The sequence below is a fragment of the Mobula hypostoma genome, chromosome 29 (genome assembly GCF_963921235.1).
Source record: "Mobula hypostoma chromosome 29, sMobHyp1.1, whole genome shotgun sequence".
In the NCBI taxonomy this organism is placed as follows: Eukaryota; Metazoa; Chordata; class Chondrichthyes; order Myliobatiformes; family Myliobatidae; genus Mobula; species Mobula hypostoma.
The window spans coordinates 20,229,102-20,250,346 of NC_086125.1; the positions used below are offsets into that span (position 1 = coordinate 20,229,102).

Sequence of the window (21,245 nt, forward strand, 5' to 3'; positions counted from 1 at the left end):
GATTTATCTACCTTTAGACTATTCAGCTTCCTGAGTACTTTCTCTGTCGTAATTGTGACTGCGCACACTTCTCTTCCCTGCCACCCTTGAGTGTCCGGTATACTGCTGATGTCTTCCTCAGTGAAGACTGATGCAAAATACGCGTTCAGTTCCTCTGCCATGTCCTTACCTCCCATTACAATTTCTCCAGCATCATTTTCTATCGGTCCTATATCTACTCTCACCTGTCTTTTACTCTTTATATACTCGAAAAAGCTTTGATATTATTTGCTAGCTTCCTTTCATAGTTAATCTTTTCTCTCTTAATGACCTTCTTAGTTTCCTTTTGTAAGGTTTTAAAAACTTTGCAATCCTCTGTCTTCCCACTAATTTTTGCTTCCTTGTATGCCCTCTCCTTTGCTTTAACTTTGGCTTTGACTTCTCTTGTCAACCACGGTTGCATCCTTTTTCCATTCGAAAATTTCTTCTTTTCTGGAATATACCTGTCTTGCACCTTCCTCACTTCTCGCATAAGCTCCAGCCACTGCTGCTCTGCCGTCTTTCCCGCCAGTGTCCCTTTCCAGTCAACTTTGGCCAGTTCCTCTCTCATGCCACTGTAATTTCCTTTACTCCACTGAAATACCGACACAACAGATTTCGGCTTCTCTTTTTCAAATGTCACAGTGAACTCAATCATGTTATGATCACTGCCTCCTAAGGGTTCCTTCACCTCAATCTCTCTAATCACCTCCGGTTCATTACACAATACCCAGTCCAGTACAGCCGATCCCCTAGTGGGCTCAACAACAAGCTGTTCTAAAAAGCCATCTCGCAGACATTCTACAAATTCTCTCTCTTGAGATTCAGTGCCGACCTGATTTTCCCAATCCACTCGCGTGTTAAAATCCCCCACAATTATCATAACACTGCCCTTCTGACAAGCCCTTTCCATTTCCTGTTGTAATTTGTAGTCCACATCCCTGCAGCTGTTTGGAGGCCTATAAATAACTGCCATCAGGGTCCTTTTCCCCCTGCTATTCCTTAGCTCAACCCATAAAGATTCTGCACCTTCCGATCCTATATCACCTCTTTCTAATGATTTAATATCATTTCTTACCAATAAAGCCACGCCTTCCCCTCTGCCTACCTTCCTATCCTTCTGATACACCGTGTATCCTTGGACGTTCAGCTCCCAGAGACATGCATCCTTTAGCCACGTCTCAGTGATGGCCACAATATCATTCCTGCCAATCTGTAGCTGTACGACAAGATCATCCACCTTATTCCTTATGCTGCGTGCATTTAAGTATAACACCTTAAGACCAGTATTTGGTACTTTTTGCTTTGATTTCACTGCAACTTTATTGCACTGCAACTCATCCCAATGGCTACAAATTTGCCCCATCACTTGCCTGTCTTTCCTGACATCTTTACTGCTCATTATCTTAGATTTATTTCTGTTTTCCCCTTCCTCCACTCTGTCATTCCGGTTCCCATCCCCCTGCCAGATGAGTTTAAACCCTCCCTAACAGCTCTATTAAACTTTCCCGCCAGGATATTGGTCCCCTTCGGGTTCAGATGTAACCTGTCCATTTTGAACAGGTCATACTTCCCCCAGAAGAGATCCCAATTATCCAAGAATCTGAAGCCCTGCCCCCTACACCAGTCTCTCAGCCACGCATTCATCTGCCTGATCCGACTACTCTTGCCCTCACTAGCACGTGGCACAGGTAGCAATCCCGAGATTACTACCCTGGAGGTCCTGCTTCTCAGTTTCCTTCCTAACTCCTGGAAATCTCTCTTCAGGATCTCCTCCTTTGTCCTATCTATGTCATTGGTACCAACATGTACCAAGACAACTGGCTGCTCACCCTCCCCCTTCAGAATATTCAGGACCCGATCCGAGACATCCCGTACCCTGGCACCTGGGAGGAAACACACCATGCGGGTATCTCTATCAGGCTCACAGAATCTCCTGTCCGTTCCCCTGACTATGGAATTCCCCACGACTCCCTCCTTCTCTCCTGCACAACAGCGCCAGGCTCAGTGCCAGAGACCCGGTCACCATGGGCGTCCCCCGTCAGGTCATCCCCCTCAACAGCATCCAGAACAAGATATTTGTTGCTGAGGGGGACAGCCACAGGGGTGCTCTCCACTATCTGGGCATTTCCCTTCCCTCTCGTGACAGTCACCCAGTTTTCTGACCCCTGTAGCCTAGGGATGACTACCTCCCTGTAGCTCCTGTCTATCACCTCTTCACTTTCCCCGATAAGCAGTAGGTCATCAAGCTGCAGTTCCAGATCCCTAACACGGTCTCTGAGGAGCTGCACCTCGGTGCACCTGGCGCAGATGTGGCCATCAGGGAGGCTGGAGGTCTCCCAGCATTCCCTCATCTGACACCCTGAACAAAGCACTAACCCTGCAGGCATGCTATCTAATTCTACAGGAATGAAACAGGAAAAATAAGTCTACTCACCCACTTAGCTCACCAAACAGATGAACTTTTTAAACTGGTAGCTCGTACCATTAGCTGTGAGAGCCCTACTGTTCCTGTCTGTCCGGGCCAACTCTGGATCCAATACAGCATAAAAAGGACAATAAATATAAAGAATTGTGTTCTTCATATTTATTGTCCTTTTTATGCTGCATTGGATCCAGACTAACAATCACTTTGATCTCATTTACAGTGGTATGCAAAAGTTTGGGCACCCCCGTCAAAATTTCTGTTACTGTGAATAGCTAAGTGAGTACAACATGAACTGATTTCCAAAAGGCATAAAGTTAAAGATGACACATTTCTTTAATATTTTAAGCAAGATTAATTTTTTATTTCCATCTTTTACAGTTTCAAAATAACAAAGAAGGAAAAGGGCCCAAAGCAAAAGTTTGGGCACCCTGTATGGCAGTACTTAGTACCATCCCCCTTGTCAAGTATCACAGCTTGTAAACACTTTCTGTGGCCAGTTAAGAGTCTTTCAATTCTTCCTTGCAAAAGGCTTCTAGTTCTGTGAGATTCTTGGGCCGTCTTGCATGCACTGTTCTTTTGAGGTTTATCCACAGATATTTGATGATGTTTAGGTCAGGGGACTGTGAGGGCCATGGCAAAACCTTCAGCTTGTGCCTCTTGAGGTAGTCCATTGCGGATTTTGAGGTGTGTTTAGGATCGGGGTACAGTGCTAATTTTTTAGGTACCAGGGCTGACAAAATGCTTGCCATTTCCTACATCCTCTATATATGTCACACCCAATTTCTGTACCTGCTCATTTCATGTACTGGGCAACTTCCTTGCCCATTCATGTAATGAGCAGGTACACAAATTGGGTGTGACATATATATATGAATAGGGCTTCTTATAATGTCAAGCATTAAACCAAGATGAAAGAAATATATGAATTCCAGAGCTCCACAGAAATATAGTGATAGTTAAGACATTAACAAGATTACAGCCTATCACTACATTTCAGTGTATAACTGGTACAATAAAACATATAATACTTAATTTAATAATTTGACAGAGTATTGCACAGTTGCGCTCACTAATTATCATAAAATATAATTATCAAGCAAGTCAAGAAAAAAACAGTAATCATGTATTTTACCAATTTAAAAGTAATTACCTACTTACCAAATGCCACCAATGAGAAGTTTCACAATAATTTCCACAAAGGGTCAGGCATAATATGTGTTCGAGGGTCTGAAGCAACTCTTGTCCTGGTGTCATCTGCTGATCTGTGGTACCGCAGCCATGATGTGACATATGGCTCAGGATTCCACTGAACTAGAGGAGGTCCGTGTAGTTTAACAAACATAAGTGTTGATACATGAGTTATGAGAATTGTTGAGCATGTTGTTGTTATTATCAAGTTCATGTGACTGAATCCTCTCTCACACTCAGCAGTACTAATCGGAATAACTTGTGAACAGCTCAGAAACGGGTGTAAATCTTGGGGGATGTGGCGTCCATGATCCTCCACATAATCTCTGAAGGCACTTATTACAGAGGAAGAAGAAAGCTTAAACCTCTTACAGAGAGATGATATTGCAGCTTCTCCATAATTAGGCAGTATTTCAGCAGGCCATTATATTTATCAAGGACACACATTTCATTTAACAGGGATTTGTACATTCTTTGAGGTTTAGAAGTTTAAGAACCTTGCAAGGATGTTGCCGTGAACATACGGTGCTGCAAATTGTTTATAAGACTAGTAAGAAACTGTAGATAATTACTGGAGACAACTTTGTTGTTGTTTGTTAAGGTAATTTCTCCAAACTTCCCCTTTTCAACTGCCTCTTGAGCTTCTAGAGTTTTTGTACTAGGTTGCTCTTTCAGTCCATGCAGTGATCTTACACTCCGTTGGATCAGTTTGTCTGCATGAACAATCGTAGTACTGTAGTGCGTTTCTATAAACACTCTGACAGTAAACCAAGTTCATGCAATGTGTCCTATGTTAGAGCTAAGTCCAATAGAAACTGTTCTGAAGAGAGTCTTTTCAGACCTTCATAGGTTTTTCTGTCACTCCCAGATCTTGTTTCATCCTTCATTGCTTTTTCAAAATGAAAACACAGTGCTTCATAATTTTGCCACACTGCTGCCATAAGTGATTGAAAATGATTTATTCCTTGAACTTCTCTCACCGAATCACCGACTGCAAGTTCTAACCTATGATTAAGACAGTGCCAAATTATCACATTAGGGTAATGTTCCTTGAGAATTGTAGCAACACCAGATTTGACACCAAGCACCATGCTCACCCCATCACTTGCAAATGCTACAAGGTTCTGTTTCAAGTAAGAGTCATCAAACCCATGGTTATTGAGACAGTTCAATAGATGCTTAGCAATAGTTGCAGCTTTCTGATCAGGCAGTTCAATGGGGATCACCTTCCTCATCACTTTCACATTTCAAATAAACTATTAGGGTGGTCTTAATGCTCAGGCTTGTCGATTCGTCAATGAGAACAGAAAATTTGCCATTTATCTGCTTGATATGCTGGCAAATTTTCTTTTTCATATTAATGGCTAAATGATTACAGTAATTATCTCTGTAGCACTAGTGCAGGAATGCAGTCCAATTCCAATATCAATACCATTTTTTTTTAAGTTCCAATAAGCCAAAGTGATCAGAGTATGGTCTGTCATTCTGAGCTAAATAATATGCAGAATGAAAAATTGAACAAGTTGCCTTTAGATGTGAAGCATTCATGGTGTCACATAATTTTCCAAGAGCATCTTCACTAGCTATATTTTCAACACTTAGAGCAGCAGTGTGAGCTTTTGATAGTTTGTGATCAACTATATTTCTCTGAGAGACTTCAAGTGTGTACTTCGATTGGCTCCACATAATAGGATACTTGGTACAACTGCCATGCCAATTCTCCCGTGATCTTTAAGTTCTTGAGGCTGTAGCGCTTTACATAGCTGGCCAGCCATCCCTTACTAGCCTTAAACTCCTTCCTCTCCCTCTCCTCAACCCCCTCACAGTAGTGCTCACAGAGGCTAAGTGCTTTTTCACGCATCATTTTGCCATCAACAGGGATATGCTTCTGTGACATGTCCTCCAGCCACACACTTAATGCTTTCTCAGTCTATGCAAGCACTTTATCATGAACCAGAGAGACCATTTTTGCCGTTGTAGGTCCACGAATTTCAGCTTCTTCCTGCTTTATTGTGTGAATGCTCGATTCGTTCTTACCGACCTTACGGCCCACTTCAGCAAGCAGCATGCCTCTTTTCAAAAGATCTAAGATTTTTATTGTCTCGGTGAACAACGCTCAAACAACGAGTGCTGGGGAGAGACTGAGGGTCTGTGAAATGGCGGGAGGCTACAGCAGAGAATGCTGGGACAACAGGTCGAGCGAGGAGGAATTTCACAAAACAGTCACAGCTCCAGGATTTCACCAAAAACGATCAAATATCCTAATGTTACTAGTGGTATTTTCCCCACCAGCCACTACCCCTTCTCCAACCCCCACTTCCGTAAAATTCCCTCTATTTAATATGCGGCTGCTGTTAAATTCCCCACTTGTTTATTTTGACTTTTTTTCCCCAGACATGCCGGAGTGGCTCTCCGGTGAGATCCAGCAGTACTGTACTCCTGTTTGGGATCATTATCCTGTTGTAGAAGCCATGCTCTTTTCATCTGTCGGACAATGCTGAGGATGTTCTACGAGTCTGTGGTGGCCAGTGCGATCATGTTTGCTGTTGTGTGCTGGGGCAGCAGGCTGAGGGTAGCAGACACCAACAGAATCAACAAACTCATTCGTAAGGCCAGTGATGTTGTGGAGATGGAACTGGACTCTCTGACGGTGGTGTCTGAAAAGAGGATGCTGTCTAAGTTGCATGCCATCTTGGACAATGTCTCCCATCCACTACATAATGTACTGGGTGGGCACAGGAGTACATTCAGCCAGAGACTCATTCCACCGAGATGCAACACTGAGCGTCATAGGAAGTCATTCCTGCCTGTGGCCATCAAACTTTACAACTCCTCCCTTGGAGGGTCAGACACCCTCAGCCAATAGGCTGGTCCTGGACTTATTTCTATCTGGCATAATTTACATATTATTATTTAATTATTTATGGTTTTATATTGCTATATCTATACTCTATTCTTGGTTGGTGCAACTGTAATGAAACCCAATTTCCCTGGGGATCAATAAAGTATATCTATCTATCTATCTATCTTCAGCTTTTTTACAAATGGTGTGATGTTTGCTTCCAGAATTTGCTGGTATTTAATTGAATTCATTCTTCCCTCTACCAGTGAAATGCTCCCCCATGTCACTGGCTGCAACACAAGCCCAAAGCATGATCGATCCACCCCCGTGCTTAAGTTGGAGAGGTGTTCTTTTCATGAAATTCTGCACCTTTTTTTCTCCAAACATTGTTTTGCTCATTGCTGCCAAAAAGTTCTATGTTAACTTCATCAGCCCATAGGACTTGTTTCCAAAATGCATCAGGTTTGTTTGCAAACATCTGATGCTGAATTTCATGGTGAGGACGCAGGAAAGGTTTTCTTCTGATGACTCTTCCATGAAGGTCATATTTGTGCAGGTGTCGCTGCACAGTAGAACAGTGCACCACCACTCCAGAGTCTGCTAAATCTCCTGAAGGTCTTTTGCAGTCAAACGGGGGTTTTGATTCGCCTTTCTAGCAATCCTACAAGCAGTTCTTTTGGAAAGTTTTCTTGGTCTTTCAGACCTCAACTTGACCTCCACCATTCCTGTTAGCTGCCATTTTTTAAAATTACATTACTAACTGAGGAAACGGCCACCTGAAAACACTTTGCTATCTTTTTATAGCCTTCTCCTGCTTTGTGGGCATCGTTTATTTTAATTTTCAGAGTGCTAGGCAGCTGCTTAGAGGAGCCCATGGCTCTTGATTGTCGGGACAAGGTTTGAGGAGTCAGGGTATTTATAAAGCTTTGAAATTTGCATCACCTGGCCTTTCCTAACAATGACTGTGAACAAGCCATAGCCCTGACAAGCTAATTAAGGTCTGAGACCTTGGTAAAAGTTATCTGAGAGCTCAAATCTCATGGGGTGCCCAAACTTTTGCATGCCACTGTACACTCATGTACTGAACAGAGACTTTGTCCCTAGGTAGAAATGCCCAATACCAGCGAGCATGGCTGTAAGGTGAAATGGCAAACATTTAAAGAAATTGTGCAGATTAAGTTAATTTACAAAAAGAGTGAAAGGAGCCCAGAAATCATTGCCAGGAAAGCAGTGAAAGCAGATTTGATCATGGCATTTAGACGGAGACATAGAAATACAGGAACGGACGGATATGGGTAACGTGCAGGCAGATGGTTTCGGTTTGGTTTGGTTTGGTTTAATTTGACTTCATGGTCGACACTGACATTGTGGGCCGAAGGGCCTGTTTCTATGCTGTTGTATATTCTGTAAAGATTTTTAAACAAATGGAACTCCTTATTAAAATGGCATAAAACAAATTAAGTCTAAATCAATGCTCTCTGAGTGGATCCTGTTTAAGCAATGTTATGTTTAAACCTTGTGGAATAAGAAAGTCAAGAGACTAAGTGATTCTGTAGACTAGAATGGAATAAGTTTATTAAATGTATTGGGAAGGTATAACAAAATATAATACCTGCAAAAAAAAAACTAGCAATAATTTAAAAACCAGAAAAAAAAAGAGAGGGGGATTTGAGTCACTCAAAGAACCATTTGGCATTGAACAAGTGACATTTGTGACCAAATTCGGGGAAATTAGAGTAAGGGTACAATTCAGGGCCTCCCTGCACTGCCATATGCTTCTGGGACACCCACTCCCTATGGCAGGGATGTCAAGTCACAGGAAAGATTCTAGCAGTGCTGCCTTTCAAAATTTCCTCAATGCAGTGGGAGGGGCAACGCGAGTGCCGAGTACCCTTATCCAGACCAACATTCTCCGTGTAACGACCCGATCAGCTCCACGGACAGGTCACAGCATTTCAGCCCCGACTCCAGACTTCCACATTAGACGCCCTGTTGCTGCCCAGGCCATGGGGAAGGGTTGCAGGTGGACACAGCAAGTGAACTGTCTCAGGATGCCTCGAGGAAAAAGTGACATCTTCACCTATTCTGATCTACCCAGAACTTCCTACACTCAACTCAGTCCCTGTCAACCTGTTTCCCCCTCCTCCACCCATTATATCCACCCCTCACCCCTTTGTCACCTGCACCCATCACTTTTCCCACTCTCCCCTCCTCTATCTGCCTCACCTGGATCCCTCTATCACTTGCTCCACCCCTTCCCTCACCTCCCCCTCCAACCTGTTGGTCCATTTCCCTCGACAGACGCTACTTGACACAAGGCAATGTTGCAGCTCTATAACGCTCAGGTCAGTCCACACTGGGAGTATTGTGTTCAGCTCCGGTCGCCTCATTATATGAAAGGAGTGGACGCTTTAGAGAGAGTGCAGAGGAGACCTACCAGGGTGGATCAGAGAGCGTGTCTTATGAGGAAAGGTTGAGCGAGCTAAGGCTTTCCTCTTTGGAGCAGATGAGGAGATGATCGAGGTGTTCAAGAGGATAAGAGGAACAGATAGAATGGATAGCCAATGCCCTTTCCCGGGGCAGCGGTGGTTAATACAGGAGGGCAGAATTTTAAAGGGATTGATTCCAGTTATAAGGAGAGATTGAATAGTTGGGGTTGTTTTCCCTGGGGTCGAGGAGGGTGAAGAAAGAGTGACAGAGGAATACACAATTAAGAGGTAAAATAATTAAATAGTTAAAAGGCAAGATAGCAAATTAAAATAACAGGAAAGCAAAAAGGTAAAAATCTTCATCTCAAGGGTGGGGGGAGAGGAATCTCAGACAAGAGGCATTGGTATAAGGTCAGAATAGGTCTATAGCACAGCTATAGGCCTTTCAGCCCATCTAGTCCATGTCAAGCTGTTAACCCAACTCATCCAATCGACCCACATCTGGAGCATAGCTCTCCACACCCCTCCCATCCATGTCCTTGTCCAAACTTCGCTCGAGTGTTGCAATCAAATCTGTATCCACCACTTCCACTGGCAGCTCGATCCACAAGAGGGAGGGGGCGCATTTGTTTTCACAGCAGATGGTGGGAGTTTGGAACGTGCTACTTACAGAGGTGTCGGAGATAGGTGCTCTCACAAAAGCATATAGATTAATACTTGAATAGCTAAAGCATAGAAGGCCATCAGTAATGGACATATTGCAGCTAAATGAAATGAGTGTAGATAGGTAGGACATGATGGGCTGAAGGGCCTGTTTTGTGTTCTATCATTGTGGGAAATTCTGAAACCCACAAACAGACACATCCTCTTACCATTTTATAATAACGTCGCCTCTCATTCTTCTAAACTGTGCCAGACCTTCCAGTTCCACACCCTTATTTCCTTCAGGAAGTCGGGATTCCAGTCCCAGCAGAGGACCAGAACAAGGGTCCTGCCATTCCATTGCTCTGCTCTTGGGATGGTGGTAAGTTCCACACTCCCGCAGCTCTCAAGCCTGTGAGGGTTAAATCCCAGGTAACACAGCAGTCCCCTCTTGAGTAACTGGAGACACTTACTCCTGGGAGGAAAGCAGATGCAACTTTTTGACCTTTTAGTTAAATGCATTTATTGCAGTTTTTAATGTGTTCCATTTTTAAAACATTTTAAATTTCTGAGGATTATTGAATGATATTTAATGAGTTAAGGAGGTGGGATCTTGCCAGCTGTCAGACCCGGCACGTGAGAGCAGCCAGTTGCCCGTAGTGAGCTGGGACCAGAACCGAGCCAAAGTGAGCAGTCATTTGGTACAGCAGAAGATCTTCCCCCATTGCTTTTCTCGGGACATATTACCAAATGCAATTCTGGAGTTCAACTCCTGTGTTGTCCATAAGGACATTTTCCCAATGATCACGTGAGTTTTCCTCCAGGTCCTCGGGTTTCCTCCATAGTCCAAAGGTGTACTGAATAGTCACTGTAAATTGTCCTGTGATTAGGCTAGGATTAAATCGGTGGATTGTTGGGTGGCACCAGAAGAGCTTGTTCTGTGTTGTATATATTATAAATAAAAGTTACTTTACAAATAGCTCCCTGCGCAAATGCTGTGATTGTAAACAAACTACTTGCGAGCCACAGTGTGAAGTTTCCTACAGCTTTATTTGGAAGTATATTCACCTCAGAACCTGTACTTCTTGCATACAAAAGACGTGACTTAAAATACTTTTCTGTACAGATTAAAGCTACATTTTTTTTTGTAAAAAGTCTTGAAGTATTATAAAATGCCTAGAAAATCCTTCTAAGAATAAACTGCCAAGTACATTGGCTGTGTTTCTGTGTGATATATGACTAATAGGAAATAAAATTTTTATTTTGAGTACATAAAACATTTCAAACAACGAAGTACTTTTGAAATGAGTAAATGTTTTTTTTGTTCTTCAGTTTGATTTATTTACAGTTTGTTGTCTTTTTTTTAAAAAAAAATCAGTTAATGCTATAAATGTACATTCTACTGTTTTCAGTTGTGTTTTCTGAGCAAGAATATTGAGAAAAAATATATAATATATATATATAGGTCCTTCATAATTTCAGTCCTCTGGTAGGAAGTAACCCAGCTGTCTGGTGCTCTCCCTCTTTCATAAGCTTTGCAAGAATTAAATAAGAGAATCCGAGTGATTTTGAATTAGCTTTACCTTGTCTGTTCCATCCATGATAGAAAGCAAGGTAACCATTATCTCTCTCTTCCTCACACCCTGCACCTCTCCTGACCCCCTCGGGCTTAATATCTCTACGTTATCCTCCACGTCTACAAGCCTCAACACAATATCTCTCACGCCACACCCCACCTGACTCATCATCTGCCTCTTCTCCTTCTCTAGGCTTGGCTGCTCATTCCCCAGTTCTATTTGCCCAGGCCTATCTATTATTGTTTTTAAAAAAAGGATATAAAAAATGTTTCTACCCTATTTTTTTTTGGTTATGTGTTAGTAGTCAATGAAACCTGGCCAACAACAGGACAGTCTGCTGAGTTCAGATCACAGTTTCCTCCATGTCTACCACAAGATAGCGCTACCCTTCTCCTTCCTCTTGTGGCCACACCGGCACAGCATATCAACCCATTTGGGATGGGGAAGCTTTACCCAGTGAGTCCAAGATTTGAAACAAACCAAAAGCACAAGGGGAAACTTTCCTCGTCCACCTCATCGCACCCCAAGCCAATTGATTTCAAGGCTCTCTGGACTCCAGGTCGCCAAAGGGTGATCCTGGTCTGGGTAAAAAGCTCTTCGTTTTCATAGCATCTACTAGTGTTGCAAAATGAATCTCCCATCCTGGGATAAGGGGGAAGTTAGAAAAAAAGATCTTGCTCTGGATTAACCAGTAGGCCTCTGAATTAAATTAGAAAAAGACAACACCATGAATTCACGGTAATACATACAACTTGCTTTGCACTCTAACTTGTGCCCCTTTGCCCAGGCTCATGAAGAGAGTTTGTACTGCCCGACGTAGTTGGGGGATAGGCTGCATGCACGGAACGGATCTGAAGAACTGACAGAGAAACCAAGCAGCTGTGATCAAATGGTGGAGCAGAATCGATGGGCCAAATGACCTAATTCTGCTCCAAAGACTTATGGACAAACCCTGGTGTTTAACCACTCGCTGGTCCCATCAAATTAAAATCTGGGCACTCATACTGTCAGAGGTTCAGCAGTAGGAATTTGAATCAAGGGGGAAAATTCAGGCGTTCTACTGTAATAACATCTGTCACTGGATTCAGCTGCATGGAGCAGCTAACCAAGGCCCAGAAATCTGTTCTGATCCGAACATGAAGGGGATTTCAAGTCTCTAGACAAGGGCAGTGTGGATGGTTTGATTCCAATCAAACAATTCCCGTTACAAATCGGACAGCGATTTTCACCCAAACTGTTACCAGCCGGATTCACGCCCACAAAGAAGAGCCAGGTTAAACAACTCAAAGTTGCACTAGAATAAACCTGTTCCTTCTTTGAAGGGCAGTATCAAGATGACTCTTCTGGTAAATAACTACAGTGGAAAGAATATTTGACATTTCCTGGAAAAAAAATAAAAGCATATAATCGTCAGGAAACTGGTAATTCAGAACGTTTGAGCTTCTGAGTATGGCTGACGTGGGTTCTATGAATTGGAAAACCTCACTGATTATCTATTGGCTGATGATAAACTCAGTACAAGCCCTGTGCTACAGTTGGCTTGAATTCAGATGGTTTTTGAGGCCAAGGTTTGTCATCAAACTCTGATTTTTCAACTGTAGTGTCGAGATTTTGGAGACTTCTGAGAAAGATCTCACAGACTCTCTCCTTATAATGGACAATAAAAAGAAATAACAAGTGTTCCTCTGAAACACTTAAATAATCATAGTGACACATGGCAGCAATTCCCAAAGGCAGTAAGTGTTAGCAACTTTTTAAACTGAGTAAAAGAAGAGGACTGCAGAGAAGGAAGTCATAACAATTATACATAACGAAATGGCAGCATTTTCGTGCTTGAGGATTTAGTGAGTTAGAGAATTACCTCAGGAATTACTATAATGCTTACAGATCATTGGAGATTCCAGGCCACATTGGAGTCCCATGGAATTGGAACTGCATCTACTGTAACAGGTTAGTTATGTGGCACTGTCTCCTCCTTACTCACGAAAGATGGCAGTGTCAGTTTACTGGCCCGAGTCTTTCTGAAGCCATCTTTTTTTTAAATGGGAACTGGCAAACGCCTGAGGGTGTCAGATATCAGTCACACCAGTGTTCAGAGAACCGAGTCGGGACTGTGGCGGGAGAGGGTTCATTGGCTTGGGCAGTAGTGAAGGATTTTTAAACCCTTGACGGAAGTGATAAAAATGTAACAGTGGACCTCATCGGCGCTTTAACAGGCAGTGAGAACAGTGAGGCCGAAATCCTTCAGTCTTTTGCTTTGTTAAATGAAAAAAATCTCCAGGAATTTCAGAATTAAAAGATGATCCCACTGTAGGTCCTGGCAGTGTTGACTCAGAACTAGCTCCTTCCCACCTGTCTCTTTGAGATAATGAGAGCAGGAATCACAAAAATTAAACATCAGCCCAGGTCCTTATATCCTTTAGGTATTCTTCTTTTGAAAAAAAAAATCGAATGAAGTATTTTATGCAAAAACTTGCATTTTGGTTACTTGTTCAGTCATGTGCTGCATCTGGGCCTGGTGTCCGATTATGGCCGGGCTGGGGCTGGAGTCTGACCAATCAGACATGGAGTGTGGCGAGGGGCTGGACCACTGTTCTGGAGACTCCGGTGACGGGGTCAGGTACGGGTGCTCGTTCTTCAGGTGGAGGTAATGCTTGGGCGCGCCGTCGTGCCCCGCTGTGTAGCTGTGCTTCGAGGTGGGGGGCAGATAGTCCTCAGACGGGGCACCGCCGTGCTGCTTGAAGAAGGCCGGAAGGCCGGCTTGAGACGGCTGAGCCTCCTGGGGGGAGAGGGCCTGGCTGCGCTCGGCCCTCCGCACTACCTCGCCCCTCAGCAGGCCCTGCTGGACGGAGAGGCCGGCGGCGGCGGCAGAAGGCGGGATGCACCTCGGCTGTCCGTTGGGGGTTTGCGAGGGGGCGGCTGGCTGCTCGGCCGGGTTCTTGACGGGGCTCTGTTGACCCATGAGCTGTGGCCCCATGCCAGCCATGGTCAGGTGGCTGGCCTGAGGCAGGAGGAGACCGTGCTGTGAGCTGCCCGCGCGGGCACGCCACTCGAAGGTGCTCATGTTGAGGCCCAGGTTGCCGCCACTCAGCAGGCAGCCAGGCTGGGCTACCATCTGCGGCACGGAGAGGCGAGGCAGCTGGGGCCCACGGCCCATGGAGAGGACAGCGGCAGTCGCACTCTGACCCGCCAGCTCGCCCAAGTCACCCAGCCGGGCCAGCGAAACAGTGAAGGGGCCCTCGAGGATGCTGCCGACAGGCGGGGTGGCCAGCATGGACAGGGAGTTGGCCGGGTGCAGGATCCCCGAGGTGGCCACCACGGGGGAGGCGGGGTTGGCGACGTAGGTCCGCGGTGAGTCCAGGGAGTCCACTGGAGACAGCGTCACGGAGCTCTCCAGGAGCGAGGCCTGGCAATCCAAGCTCAGCTTCTTGCCCTTTGGCTTCGCATCCTTCAACTCCTTGCTCAGGTTGCCAGAGGTGCCGGGAGCCGAGTTCTTTGAGCTGGGCCTCCGGGCTTTCTTGCCCTGGGGCGTCTGTTTGAGGTTGCCCAGGTAGCCGTTGGGGGGGCACATGAGGGGGGACATGGAGTGCCCACCAGCCCCCTGCGGGCTTCGCACGGCGTTGTACTCGTCCAGCAGCTGCACGATGTCGTGGTGCATCCGCTCCTGCGCAATGTCGCGGGGCAGGCGGTCCATGTGGTCCGTGATGTCCCGGTTAGCGAAGTGGTCCAAGAGCATCTTCGCTGCCTCAAAGCTTCCTTCCCGGGCAGCCAGGAATAGCGGCGTCTCCTCCTGAAAAACAGGTCAGGATGACAATCGGATCAGGTTCATTATCACTGGCATATCTAGTCCAACACGTAAACATTACAATCAGACACAACAAGAATAGAAGAAAACAGTGCAATAGCAAGGTAGTGTTTCTGGAATGTTCTGAAATCTGACGGCAGAGGGGAGGAAATTGCTCCTAAAATGTTGAGTGTGTGTCTTCAGGCTCCTGTATCTCCTCCCTGATGGTAGTGAAGAGAAAAGGCCACGTCCTGGATGGTGAAGACCCTTCCATGATGGATGCTGCCTTCTTGAGGCTCTGCCTTTTGAGAATACCCTCGACGGTGGGGCGGGCTGTGCCTGTGATGGAGCCGAGTTCGTCTGCAATCTTCAGCGGCCTCCTTTCATCCTGTCCATTGGCGCCTCCACACCTGGCAGTGATGCCATCACCCAGAGTCCCTCTGCAGAAATTTGCCAGAGTCTTCGGTGACACCCCAAATCTCCTCAAACTCCTAATGAAGTACAGCTACTGACCTGCCTTCTTTGTGCCTGCATTAATGTGTTGGACCAAGGGTACATCCTCTGAGATGCTGACACCCAGAAACCTGAAACTTGCGATGGGATTTCAGAGAATCCACACTTTGGCCACAAGTAAAACAGCGATGGAAATGACTAAATCAGAAAGACCAGCTGCACTGGATAGAAGTTCCTCTGAGGAAGCCCAGGACAAGTGACATGAAGTTAGTTCTAGGGATGCTCCTTTACAAAAGGCGATTGGTGTGTAGAATTGTTAATTTTCTTATAGTTTAACTTTCCTGTGCTTACTTGTATCTTTATATAATCACCTATACACATGTGTACGGGGTCTCTTTTTTTTTGTACGTTAAAATTAAAATGGCTTCTTTGTTATGTTAATCTTTTAAATTGCTGCGTATGTGGATTAAAATGGTTTGTATGTTACGTTAAATGCTGAGAGAGTCTCTAGCTAGACACTTGCTTGGGTTAGTACAGATAACAGGGTGCTATTAGCCAATGGGTGTTCATGTATTAATTTCATAGACTTAGTAATATTTATAAAGGGTACTTGGTAAAACGTACTGTGTGTGCCGGCTGATGATTGACGTTTGGGATCGATTCGGGTGGCAGTGGTACAGCAACTGACCCAGCAGGAAGCGTTCAGGCCGGTGCTGGGCGGGATTTCCCCTAGACATATACGAGCCAATATAGCTGAGCGTTACACATGTAATTGTTCAGTGAATTTTCCAATAATTACACTGCTGGTGTTTAGTGCAGCAAAGAAGGCCCTCCATCTCTGTCTGTCCATGTGGTCCGCATCTCACACGGATATGCAAGGCCTCTTCACTCCCGCTTCCATAACAGTTTTTTTGATTGCTAGCCCTGAGCTGAACCCCTGAACCTGGAGGACCGGTGGACCACTCTTAGTCTGGCCTCTACCCTTTGACCTGTTTAGCATGGGTGACCCTACCAAGAGCCAAAGTACAAGGCCCTGATTCTAGTCAACGAAGCTCCCTGGGTCATTGAGGCAAGCAGGCCTCCAAACCCTACGACAAGGTTGTGGTCATTTTGGAGGAGTCAGAGTATGAGACGACTATGTTTTCCTTTATTTTTTCTTTGTTCTCTCCGTTCTCTCTTCCTCATTTTCTGCTGTTGGAACTCTCAATAAAATGATCATGAGCAAATTGTGACTTCTGAGAAACCTCTGGATCACAAAAATATCAATATCCAATACAAGTTATTCCAATAAGGTGGGATATTAGGGTGGGTAAATGGAAAACTCAGGTCATGGGTTTGTAATCCAGTTCTGGGAAATTAACAAAGTAAAACTCCATTAATCCAGGATCTGAATGCTCACAATTCCCCCTGGCTCTGGGTCTGCCTCTCCCATCAGTCTGGATGGGAGAACAGAATTGGGGCTGGGATCTGGCTCGGGAGCACCAGAGTTCAGAAATGGGGGTAGGTTTGCGCCTGGAGCAGGGCTCCCGAGTGCTTTTGAGTTTCAGCAAGTGAAATTTACAAGCTGAAATTTACCCAGCTCTGCTGCCCTAAACTCATGGCTTCATGGGAAAGTTTATATTACTACACCCCCACCCCAGGTTACAAACTCCCGACTTATGTATAGGTCGCACGAGCATTTGGGAGAGCGGAGGAACGCATTTTCCACGTGCTGTGGGGCTGCAGGCACATTCTGCCTGAGAATACAGCCACATTTCTGACTTCTGAACCGTCAGGTTACGAGCGGCCCACAGGAACGGAACTCCCTTGCAACCTAGGGAATATCTGCACTTTGTAACGTTGCAAAATGTTGATACAGACATGTTGAGTTATAATGAGTTCCACCCAAGAATTTGGGAGATTCGCTGCCTCCAAAGCTACAAGGGCTTGGATAGTCACAAAATTCAGCTGATTTCGTTCCTCACATTTGACTGAGCACCAATCACCAAAGCTGTCTTAACGGACAAAAGAATTAGATTTGACTGGTGTTGCTGAGGAATGGGCTCCGTCTCGCCCTCTGGTCTCAGCTTGGACCAGCAAACTAATGACTGAACTTTAATAATAGCTATTAACATATTCATTGTGTATGCATTCATGTACGCATTTCTAAATGACAATAAAAGAGGACTGAGTGTCCTCATAATCTAATCATTATTGATATTAGTAAGAATTAATACTTATTTATTAGTAATTGATAATAACAATTTTGAAAGTACTTAATTATTACTCTAATCAAATGATATTGTTAAATACTGGCCAGTAACTACTAAAGTTAATTTCAACTAAGGCATGGGAAGAACTCCAACCAATCTAGTACTCATGGCCTGGGTCAGTGGACTAATGATCTGTGAATAAACAGGCCACTGTAGAAAATCATTCAGTAACTTTGAACAGGGCCCTGGGACCGAGATACAGAAGATTCTGATTAATTGGGATACACCGGGACCAGTCCATTTTGACTGCCAGTACACTAAGCAGCTACCCTAATTAGCCAAAGTTTCATGCAAATAGTTAAAAAGGTATATTAAAAAATAAGCTACCTTTTAACTGAGCAACAAATTATGTTTTCAAATGAAATGCAAAACAAATTAGATCACCACTGCTTCTACAGTACTATAAAACTCTCTATTAGTTCCTAATAGTTAACGGTGGAGGAATTTATCCAGAGAATGCTGCTGTGCATGGGGTGTCGAGGGAGGGCGTAGTCCTGTTTATTCCTTTCCATAGATGCTGCCTGACATGCTGAGTTCCTCCAGCATTTTGAGTGTGTTACTCTGGATTTCCAGCATCGGCAGAACCTCTTGTGTTTATAATTGAGCTCCATAACATGCAAAACTAAAGAGTTAATGGTTAAGCCAAATTATTAAGAAGAATCCTCCAACAGTTAATGCAGTTCCTGCCTTACCACCTCCTTGAAATTCCACAAACTTAGCCAGGCAGTTAGTGGAAAATGGTGAAATTATTGAGCATTTTTGAAGAAAGAAACTCATTTAAGGTGAATAAACTTTCATCAGAGCTGTAGGTGTTTGGAGGAAGGTATGGGGGGGGATGTCAGAGGTTGTTTTTTTTTAGTCGGGTACATGGGACACTCTGCCAGGGGTAGTGGTAAAATAAGATACATTAGGAACACAAGAAACTTTTCGATAGGTGCATGGATGAAGGAAAAATGCAGGACTATGTGGGACGGCATGGTTAGATTGATCTTAAAGTAGGTTAAGGGATTGGCACAACACGGTGAGCGGAAGGGACTGCGATGTGCTGTACTGCTCTATGTTCTACGAGAAGCTGGCGAACATCAATCTCATCCTAAAGACAGATTTTGGGGAAAAAATGAGCTGCGTGCTCACATTCCCCATGAGCTTCTTGAAGGCTGGGTTGACATCACCATTAAACGGTTAGGGTGGAACTGGCCAAGGCTGGCAGCAGGGTGCCACCCTTCCTGTGTGACAGGCTTTCCCTATGGTTATTCAACAATAAAACAACTGTTCATGGAGTGCAGGGTGAAGAGGAGCCTCTAATATTGCTGAGAAGTAAAACGCCCTTACCTTACTGTCCTGCATGTCCTTGTTGGCTCCATTCTTCAGCAAGACCAGCGTGGCATCGACATTGTTCACTGCCGCAGCCCAGTGAAGCGCCGATTTACCTAAATGTCCAGAGGAAAGCACACTTGTTGATTCACTCATGGCAGAATCACAGCAAAGCTTTGATTCTCAGATTAATCAGACGAATCACCTTCACGGGAGGCTATGTGTACAGTGCTCTCCTGACAACTCACTTTCCCTCCTCCCTCCACAAACCTAACCTTCACAAGCCAAGCACGTGGGTCTCGTTCATCCCCCACCTCTGAGATCCTTGGGCTTACTTAAACTTCTCACCCTAGAGTGTTCAAATCCCTCTGCATCCGATAACAAGTCATGCAATGCCCACTTCTCCAAAGATTCATGATTTCCCCCCACCCCAGCACTTGCATCTGTGCCCTTAGCCAACACTCTAACTCTAATATCCCAAGGCCTCTCTCCTTTTTCCAAACCTGCTGCTTTGACTAATCTTTCGCTCACACTCCTAGTACCTCCTTCATGTTGTGTGCTGCTTCAGACTTACAGGAGCCTTAGGTCCTACACCACCAGTTTCAGGAACAGTTATTACCCTAGAACCATCAGCAGGGCTACAGGAGCCTTAGATCCCACAACACCAGTTTCAGGAACAATTACTTCATTTACCTCAGCCCTAAACTGATTGATTCCACAACCTATAGACTCATTTTCAAGGACTCTACAACTCAGTACTATATATTATATATTTTTTTCAATTTGCACAACTTTGTCTTCTTTTTAACACTGGTTGTTAGTCAGTCTTTGTTTACTTATAGTTTTTCATAAATTTTATTGTATTTCTTTACTTTCCTGTTAAATGCCTGCAAGAAAATGAATCTCGGGGTCGTATATGGTGAATATATGCATAAATTGATAATAAATTGACACTGACATGTGACTTTGAAGTTGGAGAGGTCGCAAGGTGGTGGTGTTTCCCGGTTAATGCGACCCTTTTCCTTCAATGATGAAGTAGTTTGGGGTTAGGGAATACTAATGGGGAGATATTCAAGATGAAATTAAGTAATAAATAGTTTAATATGGCCAGTTTACCCCCCAACCCATATCTTTGGAATGTGGGAGGAAACTGGAGCATCAGGAGCAAACCTGCGTGGTTACAGGGAGATTGACAAAATCCTTTCAGACAGTGGTGGGAATTAAACCCAGCTCGCTGGCCCTGTCATAGCATTATGCTAACCCCTATACTACAGTCCCGCCCTGGTTCTGCAGTCTGCTCCCACATCCTAAAGGTGTATGGATTGGTCGATCGATTATCAATTGTAAGCTGCCTCTAGTGCATATCTGAGTGGATAGGATTAAGGGGAGAATAAAAATGGATTGTGTCGAAGTGGGTGTTTGATGGTCGGCTCAGACTTGATGGATTGAAGGGTCTGTTTCTGTCTGTATCATTCTATAACCCCATTAACCTCTATTCCTAATAAATCAAGGCTGCCGTATAATTGCAAGCTGCTCATAGCAAGAACTATTTGACCTCAAGGCCCTGGATGCTGGTTTGAGAGGACACGTTAGTGTGAGGTGTTCTCAGGCTCACCTATCTCATCGACAGCGTTGACGTCAGCATGGCACGCTATTAATTCCTCCACCATTCCTTCCACGGCAAGCCGGGCAGCGAGAATCAGAGCCGTGGAGCCGTCCACCATCCGTGCGTCTAGGTCTGTAGCTCGATTCCTTATGAGAATCTGGCAGAGAGAGAACCAAGCAAACTTCATCATTTCAATATCCGGTAAACGCATGTGCTGGAGTTGGCAGAGTAGCTTGGCAGCTAGCGTAATGCTATTACAGTGCCATTCCCGTCACTTTCTGTAAGGAGACTATACGTTCGTCCCCTGACTCCGTGAGTTTCCTCCAATTTTCCACATTTCAAAGACGCACAGATTAGCAAGTTAATTTTGTCACACGAGTGTAATTGGGTGGCGAGGGCTTGTTGGGGTGAAAGAGCCTGCTGTACCTCAAAAATACAAAGACTTAAACTAAGACTTATACAAAATTAACTCTTGGACTTTATGTGGATTCTCTCTTACTTCATTAGACTGTCATTAATTTTCATTTTGCCTTTCCACTAGGGCAGCTTTTGCTGACCAACTCTTCCATGGAGAACATTCCGACTGGTTATATCCCTGTCTGGTATGAAGGGGCCACCCCACAGGATCGGAAAAAGTTGTAAACTCAACCATCTCTACCCTCCCCACCATCGAAAGGCGATATCCATCTTTAAGGACACCCTCCCACCCAGG

The 21,245-nt window shown here is 44.6% G+C and overlaps 1 protein-coding gene across 2 annotated transcripts in view; it reads right to left on the reverse strand.

The window, feature by feature from the left end:
- Positions 1-10,578: 10,578 nt before the first annotated feature.
- notch3 (notch receptor 3) overlaps positions 10,579-21,245 on the reverse strand; it is a 224,764-nt gene continuing 214,097 nt past the window's right edge. For both annotated transcript variants that reach the window (XM_063035973.1, XM_063035972.1), the window contains exons 32-34: positions 20,543-20,690; positions 18,946-19,043; positions 10,579-14,914 (exon numbers count right to left, since the gene is read on the reverse strand). In XM_063035973.1, coding sequence (XP_062892043.1) covers positions 13,586-14,914; positions 18,946-19,043; positions 20,543-20,690 — 1,575 coding nt within the window. In that variant the 3' untranslated portion in view covers positions 10,579-13,585. The remainder of the gene's footprint in view (positions 14,915-18,945; positions 19,044-20,542; positions 20,691-21,245) is intronic.